A 24,186-nucleotide genomic window follows, 5' to 3' on the forward strand; every position below is an offset into this window, starting at 1 on the left:
TATTAACCTTAAACACGGCACGACCCGGGCGACCGAACGCATAGTGAACATGTAATTCTTTTACAAGATTTAATTGATAAATTATCCCAAGTTATAAAGAGTTTGTGTCTTGTGCATTCAAATCAATTTTATTAAACCTTTTACAAAAGTGTCGGTTGAATGTATTTACCAGTGTAAACAGACGTATTTTCCTCAAAAAGATTAAATGCAGGTTCTGTACGAAATAGGCTGGCCACTCCTTAGCATCGTTAGAGTCTCGCAAGCTTGGGATGCCAATATCTGTTGAACAATAATTATATTTTTATTTTGATCCCCTGTGGATTTATTTCGACTATTCGTGATACTTGGATATTACAATCGATGGTTGAAATATAATCTATCTTTATGCTTCCGCTGTGCATTTAAATATTGTGTGGTTTGACTATATTGTTGCCAACTACGTCACGGTAATCCCCCACCGGGCCCACCGGTGAAACACGTGGAAATCGGGGTGTGACAGTGGTGCAGCGGGCTGAGTACTAGGTTGAGACCCGGTTGGATGTGTACCCGGAAAAGACCAAGAAGGCATCCATGGCCCTTGTGTAGGAAACGGGCAAGGTGGAACGGTCCAAAATGGTGGCCCAAAGAAGCCATAGGGGTCGTTCTGCTGTTGTGGGCCATACGAATATCGGGACTACCCACCACGACCACCACGGCCACGATGTTGACCGCGACGAGACGAGGAGCCGTCTCGATTTCTAGAATCCCTGTTGTCACGGCTGTCTTGGCGGTTGTCACGGTTGTCCGGTCGAGGCTGTGGTGGAGGATTATCCATAGTAGCGGCCGCCATAGCAGGAGGAGTGATGGCGGCTCTGGCTTTTTGAAGGTTGTATTCCCGAAGAAGCATATCACATGCTTCCGACCAGGAGGGAAGCGTTTGATTGATTAAGGCACCGGTCATGTCATACTCCGTTGGCAGACCACGAACCAACTTTAGAACAAGGCGTTTTTCAGTCACGGGACAGTCGACGGCAGCAAGCTGGTCAGAGTTCTCCTTAAGGCGCTGAAAATAGGCTTCAAGAGACGACACCGACTGGAGTGTCAAGTTGGTGAATTCTTCCTCAAGAGTGGCAGCCCTAGCACCTTTGTTATTCAGAAAAATACCTTCAATACGGGTCCAAGCTTGGTGAGCGGTGGACTGAGGCTGTAAAACTTTGGCAAGAAGATCGTCGGAGAGCGTCCCATATATCCACTGGAGGACCACAGAGTCAATTTCTTTCCATGACGGGTATTTGGCATCGGTCTAGGCTGGCGGTTTCGTACCGTCAATGTGAGAGATGACGCGATACGCGGTAGCATGAAGATTGAAAAGGCTCCCCACGAATGGTAAGAGACTTTTTCTCCATCAAGAGTTCGAATTTTCTGCTGTATATTGTTGACAGAATATACAGGATGAAGAGCTGAGGACGAACTGGAAGGTGCGGGAGGTTGGTTCTTGTCGGCTGTAGTGTCATCCATCGAGAAATTGACCAGGGAAAAAACGAAAAAGAAGCTGGAATGGATCGTAAACTTGAACAGCGGCTATGCGACCGAGGTCGATTAGCGGCGGTGGGTAGGGTTAGGTTCCAGAGCGACTGCGCTCTGATACCATGTGATCAAACGTGATCTCTTCTATTGATATTAAATCATATATAAAGAATTACAATGCTGGAAATCAGGAAACAATCTCTCCTTATAAAAGGGAGATATATACATTCTAAATATATACATACGTACATGCAATAATATCGCTAACAGTGCCGTCTTTGACTTTGTTAGAACTCTCATGCCAATTTTTAGAAAATCTTTTATTTCTAAAAATCTCAACATTGCATTTGCTATTAATTTTAGGGTGCTACTTTCTACACCCCCCCTATTTACTTTTTTCACCCCCCTCCTCTCACATACTTACAGGTGAGGCATGCGTAGGACCGACAGTTTTCCTCTCACAAAGAGGGGTGTAATCAGGAAGAGGGGGGTGCCTATAGAATGAGACTTAATTTTATCTTGTTTAAATAGGTTCTTTTTACACCGTTAATCCGTAACTAACATTACTTATTTTAACAAAGGGAAAATTACCAAAGTGGCCGTTTGACCAAGCCATTTTCCAAAATAGCCATTTGACCGGGCATAATGCACCCTCCCATTAAAGTGAACTCCCATATTTATGCACCTTCAATCCAACCACCAGCTAGCCGACACGTGTCCCTGAAGCCTGAACCGGCTTTATGCCCCGTCGCCTGGCAGCCGAGCCGCTTCCCCCCCAAGCCAAGCCGCTTCGCAGAACACCTGATTTATGCCGCTATGAGGACTGCCTCGCCGAGCCGCTTCATGTTAAAGCCGAGCCGCTTTACCCCATTCCAAGCCGCTTCATCAGACTTCCAAGCCGCTACACCTCCAAGCCGCTATAACCTGTTCCAAGCCGCTTCATCAAACTTCCAAGCCGCTACACCCTGCAAACGAGCCGCTTCAGCTTCCCGCCAAGCCGTTTCACCTTGGTCAAGCCGTTTCATTCCAATTCCAAGCCGCTAGACATGTTTTTTTATTTATAATTTCGTATGTATAAATATACATCTGTTTTTTGTCTTTTACACACATCTGTGTTTTGTCTTCTCGTTATTGATTTAAGTATAATGTTTATTATTTCTAATTCAACTCTTATCGATAAAAATATATACAAATTTCCGATATAAATCATGATTAGTTATTTAAAAAATTATATAAACGATATTTCTTAGTTTCTTGTGCATTTTTTTTAAGTAATTGTTAAAAAAAAAATTAATTAAAAAAACATAATGATACATGCAAATTAATAATAATAAAAGTTTCAAATCAAAGAATCTAACATAGCGGCGGAAAATAATTTATTAAAATATTAGTTTATTTAATTTAATAAAATATTAAATTATTAAATTAATAATTGATAAAAAATAAAGAGAAAAGAGATAAAAAATGAATTCCATTATTCACAATATTCAACCGAGTTATTAAATATATGGAGAGAAAGAGTATTTTGATATTTTTGGATTTTTTTTTATATTTTTTGATGTTTTTTGATATTTTTTTGATGTTTTTTTATATATTTTGATATTTTTTAAAAAATGCAACTGTCGCGGCTCGGCTTGTACTTTACGCGGCTTGGCTTGTAAATTAGGCGGCATGGCTTGTACTTGTGGGCAGGCGGTGAAGCGGCTTGGCTTGGGGGGAAGCGGCTCGGCTGCCAGGCGACGCGGCATAAAGCCGGTTCAGGCTTCAGGGACACGTGTCGGCTAGCTGGTGGTTGGATTGAAGGTGCATAAATATGGGAGTTCACTTTGATGGGAGGGTGCATTATGCCCGGTCAAATGACTATTTTGGAAAATGGCTTGGTCAAACGGCCACTTTGGTAATTTTCCCTTTAACAAATTATGTATACAAGGTAGTACAATGTAAAAAAGTACGATAAACAAATTATTACATACTTCGAGATTTATAAATTTGATAAAAAATATATATTTTTTATCATATTTCATAAAAGTATATAATTAATTATTGTAAACATATTTCACAATATTACATAAAAAATTTAAAATATAATAAATTGTTAAGAACCAATGATCTATTGGTTTAATAATCAAGAGAGAGGTGAGAAGTTTTGCTTCTCTTGGAGGTCATGGGTTCAAATCCAGACAATGATAAATTTTGATACTAACTTGGTGATACTAACATACTAACTACTAACCCGGTTAACGACATCCTAACCTTATGCAGTTAAAAAAACACGAATATTGTTAGTTAATAAAGGGTGTGGATAAATGCATCTCCATTTTTACTCTTTATACTCTCCTTTCTAAAAGTATCATTTTTATAATTTTTTAAATTCCACTATTTACCTTTTATATATTAAAGAAAGAATTTGCAACTACAGATCAATTGAATTGTATTTGCAATAAACATGAGTAGTTTTTCGTCTGTATCAATTGGTGGTCCTTCTAGTCCTACAATTTAAGAGGAAAACAGATATGCTTAGTTTTGAAAAGGAATACAACAGATTCTTCGTTGTTTATGAGATGTTATTAATTACCGGTGGTTGGTGGCGTTTTCGAATTTTTCAATCAAAAGTATACATATCCGCAACAATGGATAACTAAGGTAAACAAATGTTATTGTTCTATTGCGTAGTCTGATGTAAAAAAAAATTGTTTTGTTTATAAATTAATTGCATCTAAAAAGTACGTTGTTTGACACATTATGTGAAAACGGGTCACTTAATGTGGAAAAAAGAATGATGAGTGCATGTTTAATATAAGTTCCAATGATACTAATTACAACATGATCTACAACATGTTATTTTCTTATTTTTTTTAATCCATTAAAACTTTCAGGCTTTGAGGTAACTATTTTCAACTTTAAGAATAACATTTTGAGGGTTTTGGTTAATAACCACAAATGATAAATTAACATTGAAAGTCAACTACCAATTGTTTGCATCTAGGAGAGATATACATAAGAAAAAGACCCATGGAATGATAAGAGATAAGATTTATTTGAATAGCAGCGTGAAAGAGCCCTGAAGATTAGTTATGGTTTAGCATGTACATTTTAATCTTTGGAAGAGATTAAAATGTACAGGCTATATGGAACAGACTGTTGGGCTATCAAGAAGACACAAGCGTGCAAGATGGAGGTAGCAGAGATGAGGATGCTGAGGTGGATGTGTGGACACACGAGGTTAGATCGGATAAGAAATGAGGTTTTTAGAGAAAGATTAGGAGTGGCTAGTATATCGGAGAAGATTAAGGAGGGGAGATTGAGATGGTTTGGGCATGTGAAGCGGAGGGAAACGACGACACCAGTTAGAGTAGTGGAAACTCTTACTGTCGAGGGGAGGAGAGGAAGAGGCAGACCCAAACTGACATGGGATGAGCAGATTAGGCATGATTTAGTAGAGTTGCATCTTTCTGAGGACATGGTCCAAGATAGGACTTCGTGGAGGCGTAGGATTAGGGTTAAGGACTTCTAGAAGATATTGCAGTAAGGTCTTAGGTGTATTTTAAGGAGGTAGGTTTTTCTTACTCTTTAAGGGACTTTTCCGCTGATTGCTTTCTTGTGTTTATGCCCAAATGATGTTGTATGCATGCTATTACAAATGATTTACATTATATTGTGTCACTCGGATCAATTTCTTGGTATGAGGGACTTCTTATTTCTATATTCTTTGACGTGGTGTGTTGGTTTGTTGTTCGTTTTCGAGCCGAGTGTCTCTCTGGAAGCAGCCTCTCTATCCCTATGGATAGAGGCAAGGTCTGCCTACATCCCACCCTTCCAGACCCTATAAGTAGCTTTGCTATTTGTGGGATTTACTGGGTATGGTTGTTGTTGTTGTTGTTATTTTAATATTTGGAAATAGGGATATTTCCTAATACAAATTATTAAAAAAATAGAAAATACAAGGGTTAGACCATGTGTGGTGGAAGGGGAAGATAATGCCTCCACCTTAGGGCATTTTACGTCATGTGGCGGTCCAGTCAGCAAAGGGGCATTATTGGGCGTTTTCTAAAATGGGTGTAGTGGGGATGGGGCATTATTGGGGCATTAAATAAAATAAAGAAAAAACACCTAAAAATTTTATTGGATAACAAAAAGGAAGATGAAAGATGATTGGACAAGGAGAAGGGGGCAAGGCGTGCTTCAAACCACGCCAAGGGGGTTTTTTTGAATTTAAAAAAAACGGCCTATGTAATGGGTTTCGGGCGTTTTTTTTTTTTTTTTTTGAACTTTTTTTTAAAAAAACGTCCCACTACGGGGTCTTATTGTATTTATTTACAAATTTTAGAAGGAAGTACAACCACTGAAATTAAAAAAAATGAGATTGCATTAAGCAATTATGTATGAGTAAAATTTAGTAGGGCCCACATAATTAGGACATGTGTTCCGAATACGAAACTCTCAAAAACAAAGACAAACAACCTAATGTTTTTTTAAGTATCTCACATTAGTTGTCTCAGAGCATTCACATCCACTCCATTATCTTTAACCCTATAATTTAACAAAAAATCACTACTTTTTAAAATTTACTTCCCATTTTAAAAAACCCTCTACATCCTATCCTTTATATTTATCTCTATATTCTTTTTTATTATTTTTTTCTCTTTCTTTCATTTACAATCTTAACTACCCACTATTTTGACTCATCCGAAATCTCCATCGAAATTGCATATTAACGTAACACAGCTATACCCGCACCTAAAAACGGGCCAAGCCAGTACACCCAGTGGCTATTCCATGTCAAGTGAACCACAGCTGGGCCAAAGGACACTGTAGGGTTCTTGGATGCACCATCAAATGCATGTTTCTTCCGGTTTTTTTTTTTTTTTTGAACTCTGTAATACGTGATTAACATTTTCCACTAAAAGCTCTAACCTAATTTTCTGTACTCACCACCAACATTGACATTTTTTATTACTCCGTTGTAAACTAAACAAGAAAAAAAAAGAAAGTTACGACTATTTTTAAAATTGTCAACTGAGCAATCCAATACAAGACACTCCTCAAAGCGAAATGTGGCCACCAACAAACAAGCCAAATGTCACAGTTGGGTTCACATGACCCCATGATATGTTAGCACCAACCGAAACTGCAACAAATAGTGCAAAAGCATGTGCTATTGATGCTGAAATAAGTCCCGCCGGGGTCGCTGCTCGACCATCAGTCATCTTGGCTGCAAAAAAAACACAAACTAAACTTTAGTTTGACCCATTTACCTTTTTCCTTTTTTGTTAAAATCTTTAACCCCAACTCATTCTGCCTATTAGAGAACAAACATGACGATGAAATTGTGTACAATTGAGTAAAAAATGACATCTGTAATGTAAAACAAAAATGTAGTGTAGTCAACTAACCTGAGGAACCCAGGCTCTAAGCGTCTTGTCCCACTTGTACACAGTCCCATCATCATCAATGAACTCCTCCTCACCATCTGGCGGAGATGAAGGTCTCCCGTCATCGGCAGCAACCTCGTTGTTTATAACCTCCGCCTCTGCGCTTTTCACCCCGGTTTGGCCAAAAAACTGCAGTTTTTCAGCAAAAAACGCAGGTTTTTTTCTATGAAAAACGTCAAAAAAAGATTGAGAGATGAACGAGAACGAAAGAAACCAATTGACCAATTCAAAAGCCAGTTCATGGGTCACATGCAAACAGTAGCCGCACCCATATCAGTATCACCTTCATAGTGACATTTAAAATGTAGTAATTGAAATTCAAAAATGTCATTACAGAATCTGGTGAATGCAAATGAAAAATTGGAATGTCAGTGGAAGTTTGCATATGAAAGGCTTAATACACTACAAAGAAATGTAAAATTTGAGATTGTATCAAATATACTTTTGGATTTCACATATTTGATTTAGTTAACTGCAAGGAAATGAATGAATTTGACATAACAACAGAAATGCATTCATTGATAATATCCTAAATAGAGCTACACTAATCCACCTAATCTAGCTAGGAATTCAACCAAGGTAGAAATTCAGTTGATGATATCTCAACCAGAGAAACACTAAATCAATAAGTGATTTAACTAACACACATATATAAAACTTAACAACAGACTTAACAATTTGCAACTTAATTCAAAAGGAGCTTAATAATTCAGGTGAGTTCCATTTCAAAGTTTTGATGGAATAAACTGCAAGCAAATGACTAATCACAAACAGTTATATTTAACCTAACTATAAATTCAAGCGATAATATCCTAAATAGAGCTATACTTAATCTAGCTAGAATTCAACCTGATTATAAATTCAGTTGATAATATCTCTCTCAAACTGAGAAACACTAAATCAACAAGAGATGGACCAAATCGTTATGAGCTAAACTGGTTTCAACCCATCCCAAACCACTTCATGAATAAAGACTCAAAACTTAAAATCCAAAAAAATTGAACAAAAAAAGCTTACATATAGCAGAGGGATGGAGATGTGAAGGATGAATCGGTTGATACTTGCTGATAGCAAAATCCTTTTCAAATCGGAACCCTAGTTTCCAATAGAAGCCTATGTTTACAAATCGGAACCCTCAACGTTTACAAATCCAAACCTGTGAAGTGGGAATTCGTTAATTTTGTTGCTGGTAGTTGATGTGTGGAAGGAGAGGGGCGGGAGAAGATAGGAAGAGGTGGTGGTTGGAAATGAAGAGTGTAGAGTAGCTTTTTATGTATAAAAAGTTACTGTAGCCTTTTTTTAATATTTAAGGTTAGAGTATAGATATAGTGGATAGGTTGGAGTAGGTTTTTAGAAGGTTTTTTTATATTTTAAAAATAGAGGTTAATTTGATGGAGTGGATGGAAATGCTCTCATATACATCCATAACTTTTCAAAAAACATCCAATGTGATGCTCATTCGTTCATACCATAAAATACAAATTTATAAAACAAACATTTATTTATCTTCATTTTCTTTTAAATTTATGAACTATACTCATTTTAAATCAATTTGAACCGATGGTCCCAAAGAATAGTGATGGTCAAAAGAAGTAATAACAGGTCTGAATCCAAGACTGACATGAGAAAAAATGTATGGACATTTTACATTTGTCATTCTTTGCCATTTTTATTATTTTTAATTGAATTTTATGCCTTCAGTATACTAAAAAGAATAAAAACATCATCCTAAGCTTAATAAATTTGGCATTTCTACTATTTTAATTGAATTTTATTTTTTTAACTGCAAAACTTCTATATAAAGAAATACAGAAATCGGACCAGCAAGTAACTAGAACCCGAATTACAAGACAATGTCACGGTCATTGGTGTTAAACTCTAATCATCTAGACCAATCAACATTACAAAATTTAGATCTACTTGTAATCCAAATAAACGAAAAGTCTTTATCCACCAAGACTATATCTTTCCATACACCCCCAATCCTGTTGCTAAAAGGAATACACTGAGGTAAATTTTTATTATACTGCACCGCTCTAATAGTTTTTACATAAAGTGCGTCCCTTTTAATTTTTACCTCCCACCACTATTTAGCAATTAGAGAAAGATTTAAACTACGAATGTCTCCTATCCCCAAGCCCCCATGGCGTTTTGGACCCACCATCTTATCCCACGCAATCCACTTTATTTTGTCGGTACCATTATTAACTCACCAAACAAATTCCATCTAAATTTTTCAAGAGACTTTAAATATTCGTTATGTAACGCCCCAAGCACCGCCTTAGCCAAAGTGGCTCTCCCAGCTAAGGATTTTGCTTTCCAACCGGATAATTTGGAATTGAACTTGTCGATGATTGGCTACCAAAACTTTATCCGTTTCATATTTCCGCACCAAGCATAGATATTCATGAAGCTTTTTTGTGGAAACGAATTAAATGATTAGAAGACATTTGCTAATTACTAGACTAAACTCTAATCAAAACAAGACAAAATACACTCATCTACGGTAGAATCAAACAAAGAAATTACTAAACTTGTTGAAGGGAAGAAAATATAACCAAGGTATATTAGTAGAGGGTTTGAATTAGGGCTGTAAATGAACTGAACGAACATGAACACGAACAACGTTTGTTAAGGACATAATGTGCTCACGAACGGTTCATGAACACCTACCGAACAAAATTTTTTGTTCGTGTTCGTTCATTAAGGAAAGGAACATGTTCATGAACGGTTCACGAACACAGATAAAATCGACGAAGTGCATAATGAGAAGGAAATGGGAACGGTGCTAAACAGGGTTTCCTATTTTATTAGTTTGGGTAATGAGATAAATAAGAATTAACAATAATAAAAGTTTATATAAAATAAATAGATGCTAAAAAATATTTAATGAATAACATATACAAACAAACATGAACGAATGTTCACGGACACATTACCGAACGTTCACGAACGCAACTGAACGAACGAGACATCTGTTCGTGTTCGTTCATTTAACTAATCGAACGAAATTTCTTGTTCATCTTCGTTCATTAACTAAACGAACGAACGTAAACGAACTTCCCGCCGAACGGTTCACGAACTGTTCACTGAACGTTCAGTTCGTTTACAGCCCTAGTTTGAATAGATTATAATTTAGCCAAACTTGCTCAGACAGTCGGACAAGTAGGGAAAGTTAGGCAGAACCATGAGCCGGATTTAAGCATTGGCTAACTCGGATGAGTCAGTCTTCAAGCCACAATATTCCTATCATCTATGACCAAGGCATGCACCTTCCCTTCACATGGATCAAACAAAGAATACCCATCAATTGTTAAGACCACCCGTAGTGGAAGGGGTTTTGTGCGTTTTTTTTCCCTCAAAAACGCCCCTTTACGCCTGCGTCACCGCCCCCAGGGGCGTTTTTGATGGTTTTTTTGGTTGGGTGTTTCCTTAGGGTATAAGGAGTGGTTAAACACTTTAAAGTGGCAAACCAAAAAACCGACCAATGAGAGCGCGCCATGTCAATTAGGCAAAAGTATTTAAACTTTGGTGAAAAATGTTGGCAATGGTTTAAACACTTGGTGAAGTGGTAAACTATTTTTTTTAAAAAAAAGGAAAAAGGTGTGATTGGTTGAGATAGGAATGGACCCCACCCACAATACCCTCCCTCTCTCTCCTTCTCCCTCTTGCCGAATCGGTGTTCCATCACCGATTTACCCCTCCATTTCGTCAAACACCCACGCGGCAAAATGTTGGCATTGGTTTGCCGTGGGTTGCCGATCGGTGATGGTGAGTTTGCCGCTCCCACACCGTATTCCCTTAAACTCGCCTGGTTGAAGAGAGAAGAGCCAATGAAATATTTTTGATGGGGTCTTTTTTTTTATTTTTTTTTAATTTAATTTCAATGTCTAATCAATGCAAGGGGCATTTGTTTCACTCACCACTACACCTATTTTTAACATCAAGCTCCTCTGCTGACTAGGAGCCACGTGTCGCTTCATGCCGAAGGATGGGACATTTATTTCACTTACCCACTACACATGGTTTAAGGCTTGAAATATATTATTCTTCTTATCATGAAATTATCAATACACCAAAATATAATACAGAAGTATCAATTACAAGGAGAAGATAGGAGGGTTATGAAAGTGCAAACACAAGTGCATACTATTCATAAGTCAAATCCACAAACAATGTTACACAGATTGTCACATGGGTGTTTATCCTAGGGAATTATGATGCCCAAAGAATAGTGGAAAATGATAACAGTCAACCACACATAACTTATGTAATCATGAACAATTCAAACTGCAAAGTTTTTTCTTGCTTTTTATCCAAAATTCCATGGGCAATGGGCCAAGAGACAAGAACCTGCAAAGTTTTTCTTGACTTTTTATCCAAAATCCCATGGGCACTGGGCCAAGTGTATATTCAATTGTAGCGTTAATTTATTTTTTATTTTTTATTTTTTTTTGAACGAGAAATTTCTTTTAATTCTTGTCGTCTGTGAGACTTGAACCCAAGACCTTCCCCTTTCAAACCCAGGTGTTTAAAAGTTTTGCCTTTGCCGATGGACCACTACCCCATTGGTGGAAGATTTTTGTGGCCTTAATTGTTACTATTTTTAAAATTCTTAATATAAGTTAAATGATTTTAATTGCTAATTATTAGGTTCTTTTATACAATAGGAGTAACATAAATTTCCTATACCTATTATATATATTTACGAAGTTTTTATTATTACGCTTTCTTATCTCAGACGTGAGTTGTTTTTTTCACGCCTTGTGATCCTTTACTCCTCGAGTGCACCTTCAACTACCAACTATTACTAGCAACACTACTAAAAATACTCAAAATACAAATAATCAACTAGTCTTCTTTACACACAAATTCTTATGGAACATCAAATAACAACTGAAAGCTAAATTACCTCAGTTCCAAATTAGAGCCATGAGGAAAAGAAAACCAATTATCAAAAATGGCAATGCCGCGAAAAACCCTGTTTCACGACGGTTAACTCTCTGTTGAGGGACCCAATGGGCATGATGATGGGCCCCATAAGGATACACCGGAGTTGGAGCCATGCGAGGAGGCCCGTTTCCAAACATCTGTGGGCCCGAAAACGTGTTCATCTGAAAATTGAAAAACGGAACCAAACCGCCAAATGAAAGACTAAAGTTCCCAAAACTTGTATTCATTGGAGGCCCAAAACTGCCCATTGATCCAAACGGGCCAAACCCATGTTGACCAAATGCATTTGGATCTGGTGGAGGAGCGGTTTCTGGTCTTTGGCCCGTGGGCCGATGTGGGATTTCGTCATCAGGAACGGGTCTTGATCTTCGAGTGGTTGAGTCCTTGCCTCTACCGTATAAAGGGACTAACTTTTCTTCTTCGATTTGGGCTTTACAAACTGGGCATTCTTGAGATTGTGAATGTAGGTGAAGCCATTTGTAAAGACAGGGCCAGCAAAAAAGATGCCCGCATAATGTCACGATCGGGTCTTGGGCCAAGTCAAAGCATATGTTGCACTCGAAATCACCAGCGTCGCTACTGTTGGTAGATGGTCCTTGGGTTGGCCCGCTCGGCACTTCTCCAAACCTAGCAGACATCTCTCTTGGAACAAATGCTCAATGGCCCTGAAAAAATCACCAGATGTTTATATAAACGACGAATTTAGCCAAAGAGAATACGAACCCGTAAATTGTGTTGACATGACCACGACCTGTTTACCCAAAAAATTTATTATATTTTATTTTTTTGCATATTTATCCTCCAAAATTACAAATTTACAACAAAAAAAAAAAAAAAAAAAAAAAAAAAAACATATAAAATGTGTATAACATAATTACATTTAGACTATAAAATCAAATACTTCTTTCTCTTTTATCCTTGTAAATTTGGCACAAAACATTCGATTCTTTTATCCTTGTAAAACATATTGAAACCAAACGGGTCAACCCAAAGGACCCTCAAGTAAACTTGTGACCCGTTTAGACTAAACATGAAAGCTCAAAAAAACCTAATAAAACATGAAGATCAATTTCAAGTCTTAATAAAAAATAATTCAAATCATATACTACTTTTAACACAATCAATCACCAAATCATATAAACAAGTAGCAGCAAATAAGCAATTACAACTAAAAACATCATGAAAGGAGACAGAGATTACTCACCGTAGGAAAAATACAGAAACAGACTTCCGGCAGCAGTTATATAAATAAATACTCCTTGATTAACGTTACCAAGATTCCAGGTTATCAACACAACCAACCAGGAATCAACCTTTTCTTAAATAATTCCTTGACTTTGGGAAATCGTTGAAACTTGACGGTTTCTTGGAAGAATCGTTTTCGACAACGTGGGCCCATCAAGTTTGGGCTTCTGAGATTGGTTTCAGTTTTTTTGGGCTTTGCCCTGCTGGTTTAGTTAACGGCCTGGCTCAAATGGTTTAAGAGTCTTTTTTTTTTTTAAGATCTTAACTCAAATTAGAGGTGCTCAACAAAATAGGATCCGGATCCGAATCTGAAACCGGATACTAGACCAATAAACTGATCTGAATCCAGTTTTGAAGCTGGTTCGAATCCGGTCCGATCCTCTGGTTTGAGCATATATACATTGAATCCAGTTTTGAAACCGGTTTGGGATTACCCGTAGTTAAATAAGACATTGAACCCAGATTTCAAACTGATTCGATTCTGTATGGTTTGCCTTTCGAAACAGGTTTGTGTCGAGCTGTTGGTTCAGTTCTGTTTGTGCATGAAGGAAAACAATATAAATCATACCTGTCACAGCAGATAGTGCAGAGGAGAATCCTGTGAGGGAGTTCGACATGCCTGTCATCTTGATCTGGTTCCTCCTTAGGGTGCTGACTGATGATGGGGACTTAGAAACCGAAAGGGGTATCGGTTAGGAGAGGAGGTTTCGTGATGATGTTATGGCTAATGGGGTGGTGTAATTGTGTAACTGAGTAACCCCTAAACCTCCACATAACTCTCCTTATATAAGCACCCAGGAGGAAACCTAATTAGTTACTAAGGGTAATATGGTCCATCAACAATTACCAACTAATTAAATAATAGGTTCTAATATATTTTGATCTCTATAATGTAAATGATTATGATGGCTATAGATTAAATATTAATACGTAATATATTTAATCTTACATTCTCACACTTAGCCGAGTAATCATTTACTATGAGTATTAGATAAGCCTGATCAGGAGTTAACACTCATTTTAGCCTTAAACAAGTACTATAGCAGAAAAATACAGCCGTTGAATCATTATGCGACTCAGGACCCCCATTAATCATACTATAGCCTTAATTTAAAACCTAATCATCATGATCAAAATACGCGTAAGCCCTTTGTTTGATTTGTAACTTTTATTTGTCTATATGCCATTATACCGGTTGAACATATTCTAACAGACATACAAAATCAAACTTTGAGGAAATTTCATTAATCATAAAACATAAGCTAGTACAATATGCTCAAATAAGGTCTTTACTAAATCCAATATTCCGAACATGTTCTTCATAAACCTTAGGAGGGAGACCTTTAGTCATCGGATCCGCAAGCATATCCTTAGTACTAATATACTCGATACAAAGATTATTTTCCTCAACTCGTTCACGTACAAATAGATATTTCGTATCGAGATATAAACCAGCTCCAGTCGAACTGTTACTGTTCGAGAAACTAACGGCAGCTGAATTATCACAGTAAAGCTTCAATGGTCTAGAAATGGAATTAACGATTTTGAGTCCAGTGACCAGGTTTCTAATCAACATTCCATGACAGGTTGCGTTATAGACAGCAATGTATTCCGCCATCATTGTGGAAGTTGTGGTCAACTGTTGTTTATGACTCTTCCAAGAGATAGGGCCGCCTGCTAACATAAAGATATAGCCCGAAGTGGATTTCTTGTCATCTTTGCATTTGGCAAAGTCAGAATCAGAATAGCCCACCACTTCTAAATGATCACTTCTTCTATAAGTCAGCTTATAGTCTTTCGTCCCTTGCAGATATCGAAGTACCTTCTTAGCTGCTTTCCAGTGATCTAAGCCAGGATTAGTCTGATAACGGCCTAGCATTCCAGCAATATAAGCGATATCTGGACGAGTACAGACTTGAGCATACATCAAGCTCCCGACTACTGACGCGTAAGGTATCTGGCTCATTTGCTCCTTCTCAACCTCTGTTGTCGGACACTGGAATGAACCGAAAACATCTCCCTTAACTACTGGAGCGACGGAGGGTTTGCACTGTTGCATGTTATATCGTGTAAGGACACGATCTATGTAGGCCCTTTGGGACAATCCTAAGATCCCTTTGTTTCTATCTCGGTGAATTTCGATGCCAATGACGTAAGATGCATCTCCGAGATCCTTCATGTCGAAGTTATGCGAGAGTAAACGCTTCGACTCATGCAACATGTCTAAACTATTACTTGCCAATAGAATGTCATCTACGTAAAGGACAAGTATAGTAAAGTCGCTCCCACTCATCTTGAGGTAGGTGCATTGATCCACTTGATTCTTCATAAAACCTTGCTTCTTCATGACTTCATCAAACTTGAGGTACCACTGACGTGATGCTTGTTTTAACCCGTAAATGGATTTCTTCAGCTTACAGACTAGATGTTCCTGACCTTCAGGCTCAAAGCCTTCAGGTTGCTTCATGTAAACATCTTCGTCCAAGTCTCCGTTAAGGAAAGCGGTTTTAACGTCCATCTGATGCAGCTCTAAGTCGAAATGAGCTACTAAGGCCATGACGATCCTTAATGAATCTTTACGAGAGACAGGTGAAAACGTCTCTTGATAATCAATTCCCTCTTTCTGAGTGTAGCCCTTTGCAACCAATCTCGCTTTGTAGCGTTCAACGTTCCCATTCGGATCCAGTTTTGTTTTGAACACCCATTTGCATCCTACGGGTTTGACTCCGTTGGGTAATTCTACCAAATCCCAAACGTCATTTTTCTTCATGGATTCAAGCTCATCAATCATTGCTTTATTCCATTCAGAAGACTGATCACTGCTAATGGCTTCATTGTAAGAGATAGGATCATTGAGCTTTCCGGGATCCATTTCAGTCAGGTAGGTAACATAATCATCCCAGTTAGGAGGCCTTCTTTGCCTGGATGACCTCCTGAGTGGATTATCGGGTTCAGCGTTGTCTTGGTTTTGAGCGTTTGATGTGCCTTCGTTATGAGGTATAATGGGTTCTGATTGTAGAGGTGAATTTGGAGTTGGTGCAGTAGCTTCAGGTGCAATAATTGCATTGGGTACAAGAGGAGTAATCGGAGTAATGGTAAGCGACGAGTCTCTCCCCCCCCCCCCCCGCGTCTTGTACTTCTTGCAATTCTTCGTAAGGGTTGGTACTGCTCCCACTGACCTTGAAATCCTCCAGGAACGCGGCACGCTTGGTTTCAACAATACGGGTGACATGGGAAGGACAATAGAAACGATAACCCTTAGAGTTCTCAGGGTACCCGATAAAGAAACAGGTAACCGTCTTAGGGTCAAGTTTCCTTAGGAAAGGATTGTAAAGTTTTGCTTCAGCAATGCAGCCCCATACTTTCATATATTTAAGACTCGGTTTCCTTCCTGTCCAAAGTTCATAAGGAGTTTTAGGGACAGACTTAGAAGGAACTCTATTGAGTATATGAACAGCTGCTTTTAACGCTTCAGTCCAGAGGAATAATGGTAAGTTAGTGTTGGCTAACATACTGCGCACCATGTTCATAAGGGTACGGTTTCTTCTTTCAGCGACACCGTTCTGCTGAGGTGTACCAGGCATGGTGTATTGGTTCACAATCCCCTGGCCCTTACAAAACTCATAAAATGGACCAGGAGCTTGACCCACATCAGTATGTCTTCCATAATACTCACCGCCTCTATCTGATCTCACAACTTTAATCTGACGATCTAATTGCTTTTCAACTTCAGCCTTATAATCTTTAAAAGTTGTTAGAGATTCAGATTTCTCCTTAATAAGATACAAGTACATGTAACGAGAATAATCATCAATAAAAGTGATAAATGAAGTATGTCCTGTTATGCCAGCGATTTGGTAGGGGCCACTAATGTCAGTGTGAATGAGTTCTAATAAATTAGAACTCCTTGTGGCACCTTTCTTATTCGCTAATGTCATTTTACCTTTAAGACATTTGACACATGTTCCAAAATCAGAGAAATCGAGAGGAGGTAAGACTTCATCCTTCACAAGACGATTTAATCGTTCTTTTGAAATGTGGCCTAAACGCTGATGCCACAACATGGATGAAGTCTTTAAGTCTCGTTTCTCTTCCATCTTTGTGAGTGATTCATTAATGTTATATGACAACAAAGATTTGGAAAAACCATCATCTAGTTCTAATCTATAGAGACCTCCATCCAGAACACCAGTACCATAAAGAACAGAATCATAATGGATAGAGAGTTGGCGATGACCATGGGAAACAATAAAACCGTCCATGTCTGAAGAGGTATGGTCCTAATTCCCTGCCTACATGGCAGGGACCACACCACTTTTTGTGCACACAAGGCACCCATGTCACCAGAACCTTCTAGAAGCTTCCAGAAGACATCTAGGCGGTTCATAGCTGGCATCAAAGATGCTTTGCCCAACATAAAGGACAACACGTGTCACCATTGAGAGAAGGCCACATAGGCCTGCGACAATCCAGGGAGCAGGTCTGACGTGACCAGTACGAGGTACCCAGCGCAAGCGAATAGAAGGACGCCACGTGTACCACTACACCCTTCACGACAGAGCAGACCAAGAGGATATTCCCCTTGGTCGGACAGCTGGCGCACACCCACAGCTGGCACAGCTGCTTCCTCCTTCTTCACCATCCGGCTATAAATAGGACCCTTCATCATTCAGGTTAAGGATCTTGGCTCTCTTTACTCACTCTATACACACACTGTTTTATTCATCTCAGAGCAGTACTTATTCTCACGCCGGAGCCTGGTTAAGAGGGAAAACCCCTTTCTCCCTCTTAACGAGACTGACGGTGCTACTGTTTTGCAGATCCCAAGCCTTTGATACGAGCAAGAGAAGAGGTTGAACCCCATAAGTGAAACGACCCTCTTGGTTATCCTTGTGCTAACCATTGTTTCAACATTGGCGCCATCCGCTTTTTTGCAAGACCACTCTCACCTCTTTTTCTCTTTTCGAAAACACTCGTGAAAATGGCAGACCAGAATCATTCACACCCAGCTGACGGAGAAGTCTCTTGTTTTGAACTCGTTTCGGACACGGCACACGTCCAACGAGGTCAAAGGAACGAGACCATCCAAGAAGGTCAGCTGAACAACGAGTTTCCATCCATTTTTGGAAGTGCGTCCAGGGCTGCTAGCCAAACCACAACTGGACCCATTTTCCAAACACCAGCAAGAATCATTACTCAAACCACAAACGGGGCTGCTCTCCAACCTCCAACGGGGATATTACACCAAACCCCACCACCGATGCAGACTGTAAGCCATGGACCAGGCCCTTCTGTGCCATCGGAACAAGCACAACTCAACTATTCTGCACTTTTAGGGCTACCCGAAGGAAAAACTCTGGCTTCCTGGTATGCCGAACAGATGGCGTCTATAAACCTCGTTTATACGCAGCTCAGCGCACAACAAGCCTTGCTCCAAGCACAGGCTAACCAATCAGCATTCGTAACTCCACAACCAAGGTCTCTGAGTACACACACGGCTCAGCAGACAAACGCGTGGAACTTACGACCAGAAAGAGAACCAGTGCAACAGGTCAGAAGACCCAGCATACAAGACACGCGCGATACCTATGCTGAAACAGAGAGCAACTTCGTCCAAACTTCCAATCTACAACGAAGGCCGATCCAAACCCGCTTGGGCGCACGCAACATGAATAAAGAATGGGAAGAGGAGGAAGACGACCCAACGTACAAGGCAGAATCCACAGTGTTCAGCAGACTTCCTCCAGAACACGAGGCATACAAACCAACCAAGCGCGCGGGGTACAACCCCAAAGCAGAGCATGACTATACCTTGAGCTATCGTCCTGAGGACATGGCTGAAAATTCAAAATTCATTCCAGAAATCGCGTGCGCGGCCATCGACAAAACGAAGTTACCACACAACGTAGGTAAATACAATGGGTTGACGGACCCAGACGATCACCTCCAGGTGTTTAAAGGCGCAGGAGCAACAGGCGGATGGAACTTACCAACATGGTGCCACCTGTTTGCTCAGACATTCGTTGGCGCGGCGCGCATTTGGTTCGACAACTTACCGGCTGGCAAAATCAAATCATGGGTCGACTTCCGAGAGAAGTTCCTGGCACACTTTTCTCAGCAACGAAGACAAGCCAGGGATCCAGGTGACTGTCTGAACATATGGAGAAAAGATTATGAAAGTGTAGAAGATTTCATTACAAGGTATAACAAAGAATGTCTAGAGATCGGAGACATACCAGAGAAAATGATGCGTGCACACTTCATGCGAGCGGTCAAGTGCGACGATCTAGTTAAAAGAATCAAAGGGCGAGATGGAGGACCCAAAGACTGGGAAACCTTCATTGAAGCGGCCAAGACCATTGCGCAGACGGATAGGCAACTGACCGGTGACGATCACCGTCAGCGCGCACACAACCATCACGATCGAAACAACAGAAGGGGCAGAAATCAACCCTGGAGGGCTTCTGGGAACAGAGAAAGAAGCCCCCCACGGGACGACGCACGCCATACGATCAATCAAATAGCCCATCGAAAAGAAGTAAAGCGCGAAAATAGAGAAAAGCAGTGGACTCCACTAACCAAAACACCTTCTGAAGTCTTAGCCACAGAGAACCATCAGTTCAAACCACCCTTGCAAATGCGCAACAAAAGGGGTCAGGACCCAAATCTCTTCTGTGAATTCCACAAAGATACGGGCCACTTGACCGATGATTGCTTTAGCTTGAAGCAAGAAATCGAAAGAGCTCTAAGAGACGGAAAGCTCGGTCACTTAGTCAAAGGAGGAAAGCGCGATTACCGCCAGATACAACGAAGAGATGAAGGTCCAGACAACAAGAAGCTCAGAAAGCTAGAAACTCATATGGTGCAAGGAGGTCCACGGCGACCAAGGAAAAACTACAACAAACGCGCGCAGGATGATTTATGGCGCGAGAAGCAAGTAGTGTTTCCAGTTGTCAGGGGAGGTCCAAGAGAAAAGCGACCAATAGTCATTCCAGGGGTGATCGGCCACTACCAAACAGATTACATCTTTATTGATCCCGGAAGCACCGCAGACATCATATATGAACAGTGCTTCAATCAATTCGACCAAGAGGATAAGGCGCGCCTAGAACCAGTTGATTACCCACTAACTGGATTCTGCAACGAGGCCGTCTTTCCCCTAGGACAAATATCGTTCCCAGTGTTGCTTTCCGATGGGAGAAATTCAAGAACCGAAGAAGTCACATTCATGGTGCTACCGGCACATTCAAGACATGACATCCTCTTAGGACGAGAATCCCAAGGAGATTTCAGCATGATCTGTTCCGCACCACACTCCGCCATAGGCTTTCCAACCGAAACAGGCATTGCGTTGATATACGCAAGCAAGGAAGTGCTAGCAACAGATGAAATCAGGCCGGCAAAAGCAAGCAAGCCCGCACCGCGCAAAGAGGCAGAAAAATGGGTATTGAATAGCGCGTACCCAGAACAAACAGTCACTCTGGGACCCGCAATGTCTGATCTAACGCGTGCGGCGCTAAAGAAATTACTGCATGACAACATGGACGTGTTCGCCTGGACACCGGCTGATATGGTTGGTGTTCCACGGCATATAGCGGAACACCAGCTAAATGTCTCAGAGGATGCAAAGCCAGTAGTGCATACTAAACGACATCTGGGAGACATCAAACACGACGCAATGAAAGAACAAGTGTTAGAACTGCTAAACGCAGGAATCATCAGGGAAGTCCGGTACCAAACGTGGGTAGCAAGCCCAGTAATGGTAAAGAAACCGAATGGTAGTTGGAGAATGTGTGTCGACTACAAGGATCTGAACAAAGCATGTCCCCGCGACTGCTATGCTTTGCCAGACATAGACGAGAAAATAGATTCTTTGGCAACGTTTCGGTGGAAATGTTTTCTGGACTGCTACAAAGGATATCACCAGGTCCAGATGGCTGTTCAAGACGAGGATAAAACCGCATTCCGCACGCCAACGGGGCTATACTGCTACACTAAGATGCCGTTCGGTTTAAAGAATGCAGGTGCTACGTATCAACGATTGATGAACGAAACATTCAGCGACGCCATCGGTAAATACATAGAAGTATACATGGACGATCTGGTAATCATGAGCAAGGAGGAGAGCGCGATGCTGGCAAATATTCAGAAAACCTTCAACACGTTGCGCAGCGTGAGCATCAAACTGAATCCAGCAAAGTGCTCATTCGGAATGGAGGAAGGAAAGTTCTTGGGCTTCATAGTCACTAAAGATGGTTTTAAGGTGAACCCAGAAAAGGTCCAAGCCATAGAGAGGATGCCTTCACCAGCAAGCATCAAAGACATGCAAAAGCTCGCAGGACGATTGGCAGCCCTCAATCGATTCCTAGCTAACCACGCGGCAAAATCCTTCCCATTCATCAAGACCTTGCGCAACTGCATGAAGAAAACCCAACTCCAATGGACTCCGGAAGCAGAAAATGCGTTCCGCGAGATGAAAGACTGTCTCATCAAGCTGCCAACTCTAACCGCACCAAACAAAGGAGAGCCTTTGGTCTTGTACCTCTCAGCTTCCGACAAGGCCGTCGGAGCCGTATTGCTGGTCGATCGACAAGGTGTCCAAACACCTGTGTACTACGTGTCCAGAACCTTAACCGACCCAGAAACAAGATACGCAATCATGGAAAAGCTTGTCCTTGCACTGATTCACGCGTCAAGAAGGCTGCGCCGATATTTCGCCAATCACGTCATCCACGTGTTAACAAATTACAATATTGGGAATATCCTAGCAAGGCCGGAAATATCAGGAAGGTTGGCCAAATGGGCGATAGAGCTAGGAGGACACAACGTAGTCTTCAGACCACGACCGTCGATAAAAGGCCAAGTTTTGGCAGACTTCATGACGGAAGTCCCGGATGACAAAGACAGAGAGTGTAAGGCGATGGAGAAAGCAGAGAAAAAACAAACCGAAGAGCCATGGCTGCTGTATACAGACGGTGCATCCAACGAAGATGGGGCAGGCGCGGGGCTACGACTAGTAAGCCCTGACAAACACGAGTTCACTTACGCCATACGCCTAGACTTCAAGAGCACAAACAACGAAGCAGAGTATGAAGCCTTTCTGGCCGGCTTGCGTTTGGCAATCAAAATGGGAGTCCGACATATTGAGGCACATGTGGACTCCATGTTAGTGGCAGGCCAAATCAACGGCCAATACGAAGCCAAGGGCGACATAATGGCACTTTATCTCAACCAGGCAAAGACGTTGCTGCAAACCTTCTATTCTTACAAGGTGCACCACATAAACCGCAGTGAAAACAAGCCGGCAGACGCCTTAAGCAAGCTTGCGTCGACAAGTTTTCAGCACCTAGCCAAAGACGTACGCATAGAAGTTTTAAGCAACCCGTCTGTTCCACTCCGAGAAGTCAGCGTCATCCAAACAGGAACCACGTCCTGGATGACACCCATCATCATGTACCTACAGTCCGGGATACTTCCAGAAAATAAAGCAGAGGCGCGGAAAATCCAGTATAAATCAGAACATTATCAGATGGCGGACGGGATATTGTACCGAAAGTCATATCTCGGCCCGCTGCTAAGATGTGTTGACGCCGACGATGCAAATTATCTGATCCGGGAAGTACATGAAGGCATCTGCGGCATCCACGCCGGGCCGCGCATGGTAGTGGCTAAAGTAATGAACGCCGGTTACTACTGGCCCGGAATGCACCTCGATGCCGTGAAGGAATTAAGAAAGTGCAGCGGCTGCCAACGGCATGCACCAAAAACCATGCATCCAAAAAACGAGTTGGTGCCAGTAACAACCGCATGGCCCTTTCAGCAATGGGGCATAGACATGGTGGGCCCTTTCCCAGAAGCTCCGGGGGCAGTCAAGTTCATCATCGTCGCGGTCGATTACTTCACCAAGTGGGTGGAAGCAAAAGCACTTGCGTCAACCACATCGGCAGTCGTCAAACGATTCATCTGGGAACAAATCATATGCCGGTTCGGCCTGCCACTCCGAATCATCACCGACAATGGTACAAACTTTGCAGCAGATGATCTCGAACGATGGTTCAAGGAACTAAACATTGAACATACCTTCTCGTCGGTCGCACATCCGCAAGGGAATGGTCAAGTTGAAGCAGTCAACAAGAGCATCGTTGATGGCATCAAAGCAAGACTCGGTGAAAAAAGACGAGGATGGGTCGACGAGCTACCAAGCATATTATGGGCCCATAGAACAATGCCCAAGACAAGCAATGGAGAAACACCGTTCAGCTTGGTCTATGGGTCCGAAGCTGTGATCCCAGCAGAAATCGGGCTTCCATCTCCAAGAATGCTCTCCATGAATCTGATCAATAATGAAGAAGAAAGGAGGATCGACCTGGACCTCCTAGAAGAACGAAGGGAGATGGCTGCAATCAATGAAGCCAAATACAAATCCAAGCTTGAAAAGTATTACAACTCCCGAGTCCGGATCTGCACCTTCAACCCAGGCGATTATGTCTTAAGGAACAATGAAGCGTCCAACGCAGAAAAGCCTGGGAAACTGGCTCCCAAATGGGAAGGCCCATACATCATCGATGAGGTCCTCGGCAAGGGAGCATACAAGCTACGCACCATGAACGACAAAGAGGTTCCACGAACCTGGAATGCCCAACAGTTACGAAAATGCTACATATAAACATGTAATCGTATAGGGCGAATCGCCGACACATTTACTTAATACAAGAAGTGTTTGGCTACCTTTATTTCATGCAAATTTTTTGTCACAACTGCATTTATTACTTCGGGCGTACACGAAAACATCAATGGCTCGACCATAGGAAACGTTGTAGACCTCCAAGGCTCGTCACAACCAAGTGAACAGCCGGGTCAGAAACACAACCAAAGCCTACAAAACGCCAAAAAAAAAACATAACTTCGTGCCCACATAAACACGAAAATATCGACAGCAAGGCAACTAAACATTGTAATGCTCCCAAGGCTGTGATCCCAGCTGAGCTCACACAATAACCTGCAACTCGATCACTTCGTATGTCACATGCCAGCGCGCATACTTAAACGA

The 24,186-nt window shown here is 41.1% G+C and overlaps 3 protein-coding genes and 1 long non-coding RNA gene across 4 annotated transcripts; 1 reads left to right on the plus strand and 3 right to left on the minus strand.

Annotated features, from left to right (window-relative positions):
* Nucleotides 1–673: 673 nt before the first annotated feature.
* Nucleotides 674–2,531, minus strand: LOC110933263. Its single transcript, XM_035989294.1, has 3 exons — nucleotides 2,431–2,531; nucleotides 1,931–2,000; nucleotides 674–1,231 (listed from the first exon to the last, which is right to left on the minus strand). Exons 1-3 carry the CDS (start codon nucleotides 2,529–2,531, stop codon nucleotides 674–676), a joined length of 729 nt encoding a protein of 242 aa, XP_035845187.1.
* A 4,009-nt stretch (nucleotides 2,532–6,540) lies between these two features.
* LOC110936226 lies at nucleotides 6,541–8,212 on the minus strand. Its single transcript, XR_002589829.2, has 3 exons — nucleotides 7,956–8,212; nucleotides 6,900–7,067; nucleotides 6,541–6,718 (listed from the first exon to the last, which is right to left on the minus strand). It is a non-coding gene; the product is annotated as an uncharacterized LOC110936226 (long non-coding RNA).
* A 3,512-nt stretch (nucleotides 8,213–11,724) lies between these two features.
* On the minus strand, nucleotides 11,725–13,225 carry LOC110936227 (E3 ubiquitin-protein ligase RNF5). The gene is made up of 2 exons (XM_022178570.2): nucleotides 13,096–13,225; nucleotides 11,725–12,556 (listed from the first exon to the last, which is right to left on the minus strand). Exon 2 carries the CDS (start codon nucleotides 12,527–12,529, stop codon nucleotides 11,852–11,854), a length of 678 nt encoding a protein of 225 aa, XP_022034262.1. The 5' UTR covers nucleotides 12,530–12,556; nucleotides 13,096–13,225; the 3' UTR covers nucleotides 11,725–11,851.
* A 5,579-nt stretch (nucleotides 13,226–18,804) lies between these two features.
* Nucleotides 18,805–24,085, plus strand: LOC118491476. The gene is made up of 5 exons (XM_035989295.1): nucleotides 18,805–19,534; nucleotides 19,826–20,644; nucleotides 20,732–21,553; nucleotides 21,686–23,400; nucleotides 24,074–24,085. The coding sequence occupies exons 1-5, from the start codon at nucleotides 18,805–18,807 to the stop codon at nucleotides 24,083–24,085; spliced, it is 4,098 nt and encodes a 1,365-aa protein (XP_035845188.1).
* Nucleotides 24,086–24,186: the final 101 nt, after the last annotated feature.

Source organism: Helianthus annuus, chromosome 4 (genome assembly GCF_002127325.2).
Source record: "Helianthus annuus cultivar XRQ/B chromosome 4, HanXRQr2.0-SUNRISE, whole genome shotgun sequence".
Lineage (NCBI taxonomy): Eukaryota > Viridiplantae > Streptophyta > Magnoliopsida > Asterales > Asteraceae > Helianthus > Helianthus annuus.

Coding starts and splice junctions, on each gene's coding strand:
- LOC110936227 (XM_022178570.2), bottom strand. CDS start 12,529: ATGTCTGCTAGGTTTGGAGAAGTGCCGAGCGGGCCAACCCAAGGACCA.
- LOC110933263 (XM_035989294.1), bottom strand. CDS start 2,531: ATGAAACGGCTTGACCAAGGTGAAACGGCTTGGCGGGAAGCTGAAGCG. Junction 2,001..2,430: donor GATGAAGCGGCTTGGAACAG/GTTATAGCGGCT, acceptor CTCATTCTATAG/GCACCCCCCTCTTCCTGATT. Junction 1,232..1,930: donor GTCCTACGCATGCCTCACCT/GTAAGTATGTGA, acceptor GTGGTCCTCCAG/TGGATATATGGGACGCTCTC.
- LOC118491476 (XM_035989295.1), top strand. CDS start 18,805: ATGAATAAAGAATGGGAAGAGGAGGAAGACGACCCAACGTACAAGGCA. Junction 20,645..20,731: donor CGCAATGTCTGATCTAACGC/GTGCGGCGCTAA, acceptor CACGGCATATAG/CGGAACACCAGCTAAATGTC. Junction 21,554..21,685: donor CATCAAGACCTTGCGCAACT/GCATGAAGAAAA, acceptor TGTACCTCTCAG/CTTCCGACAAGGCCGTCGGA.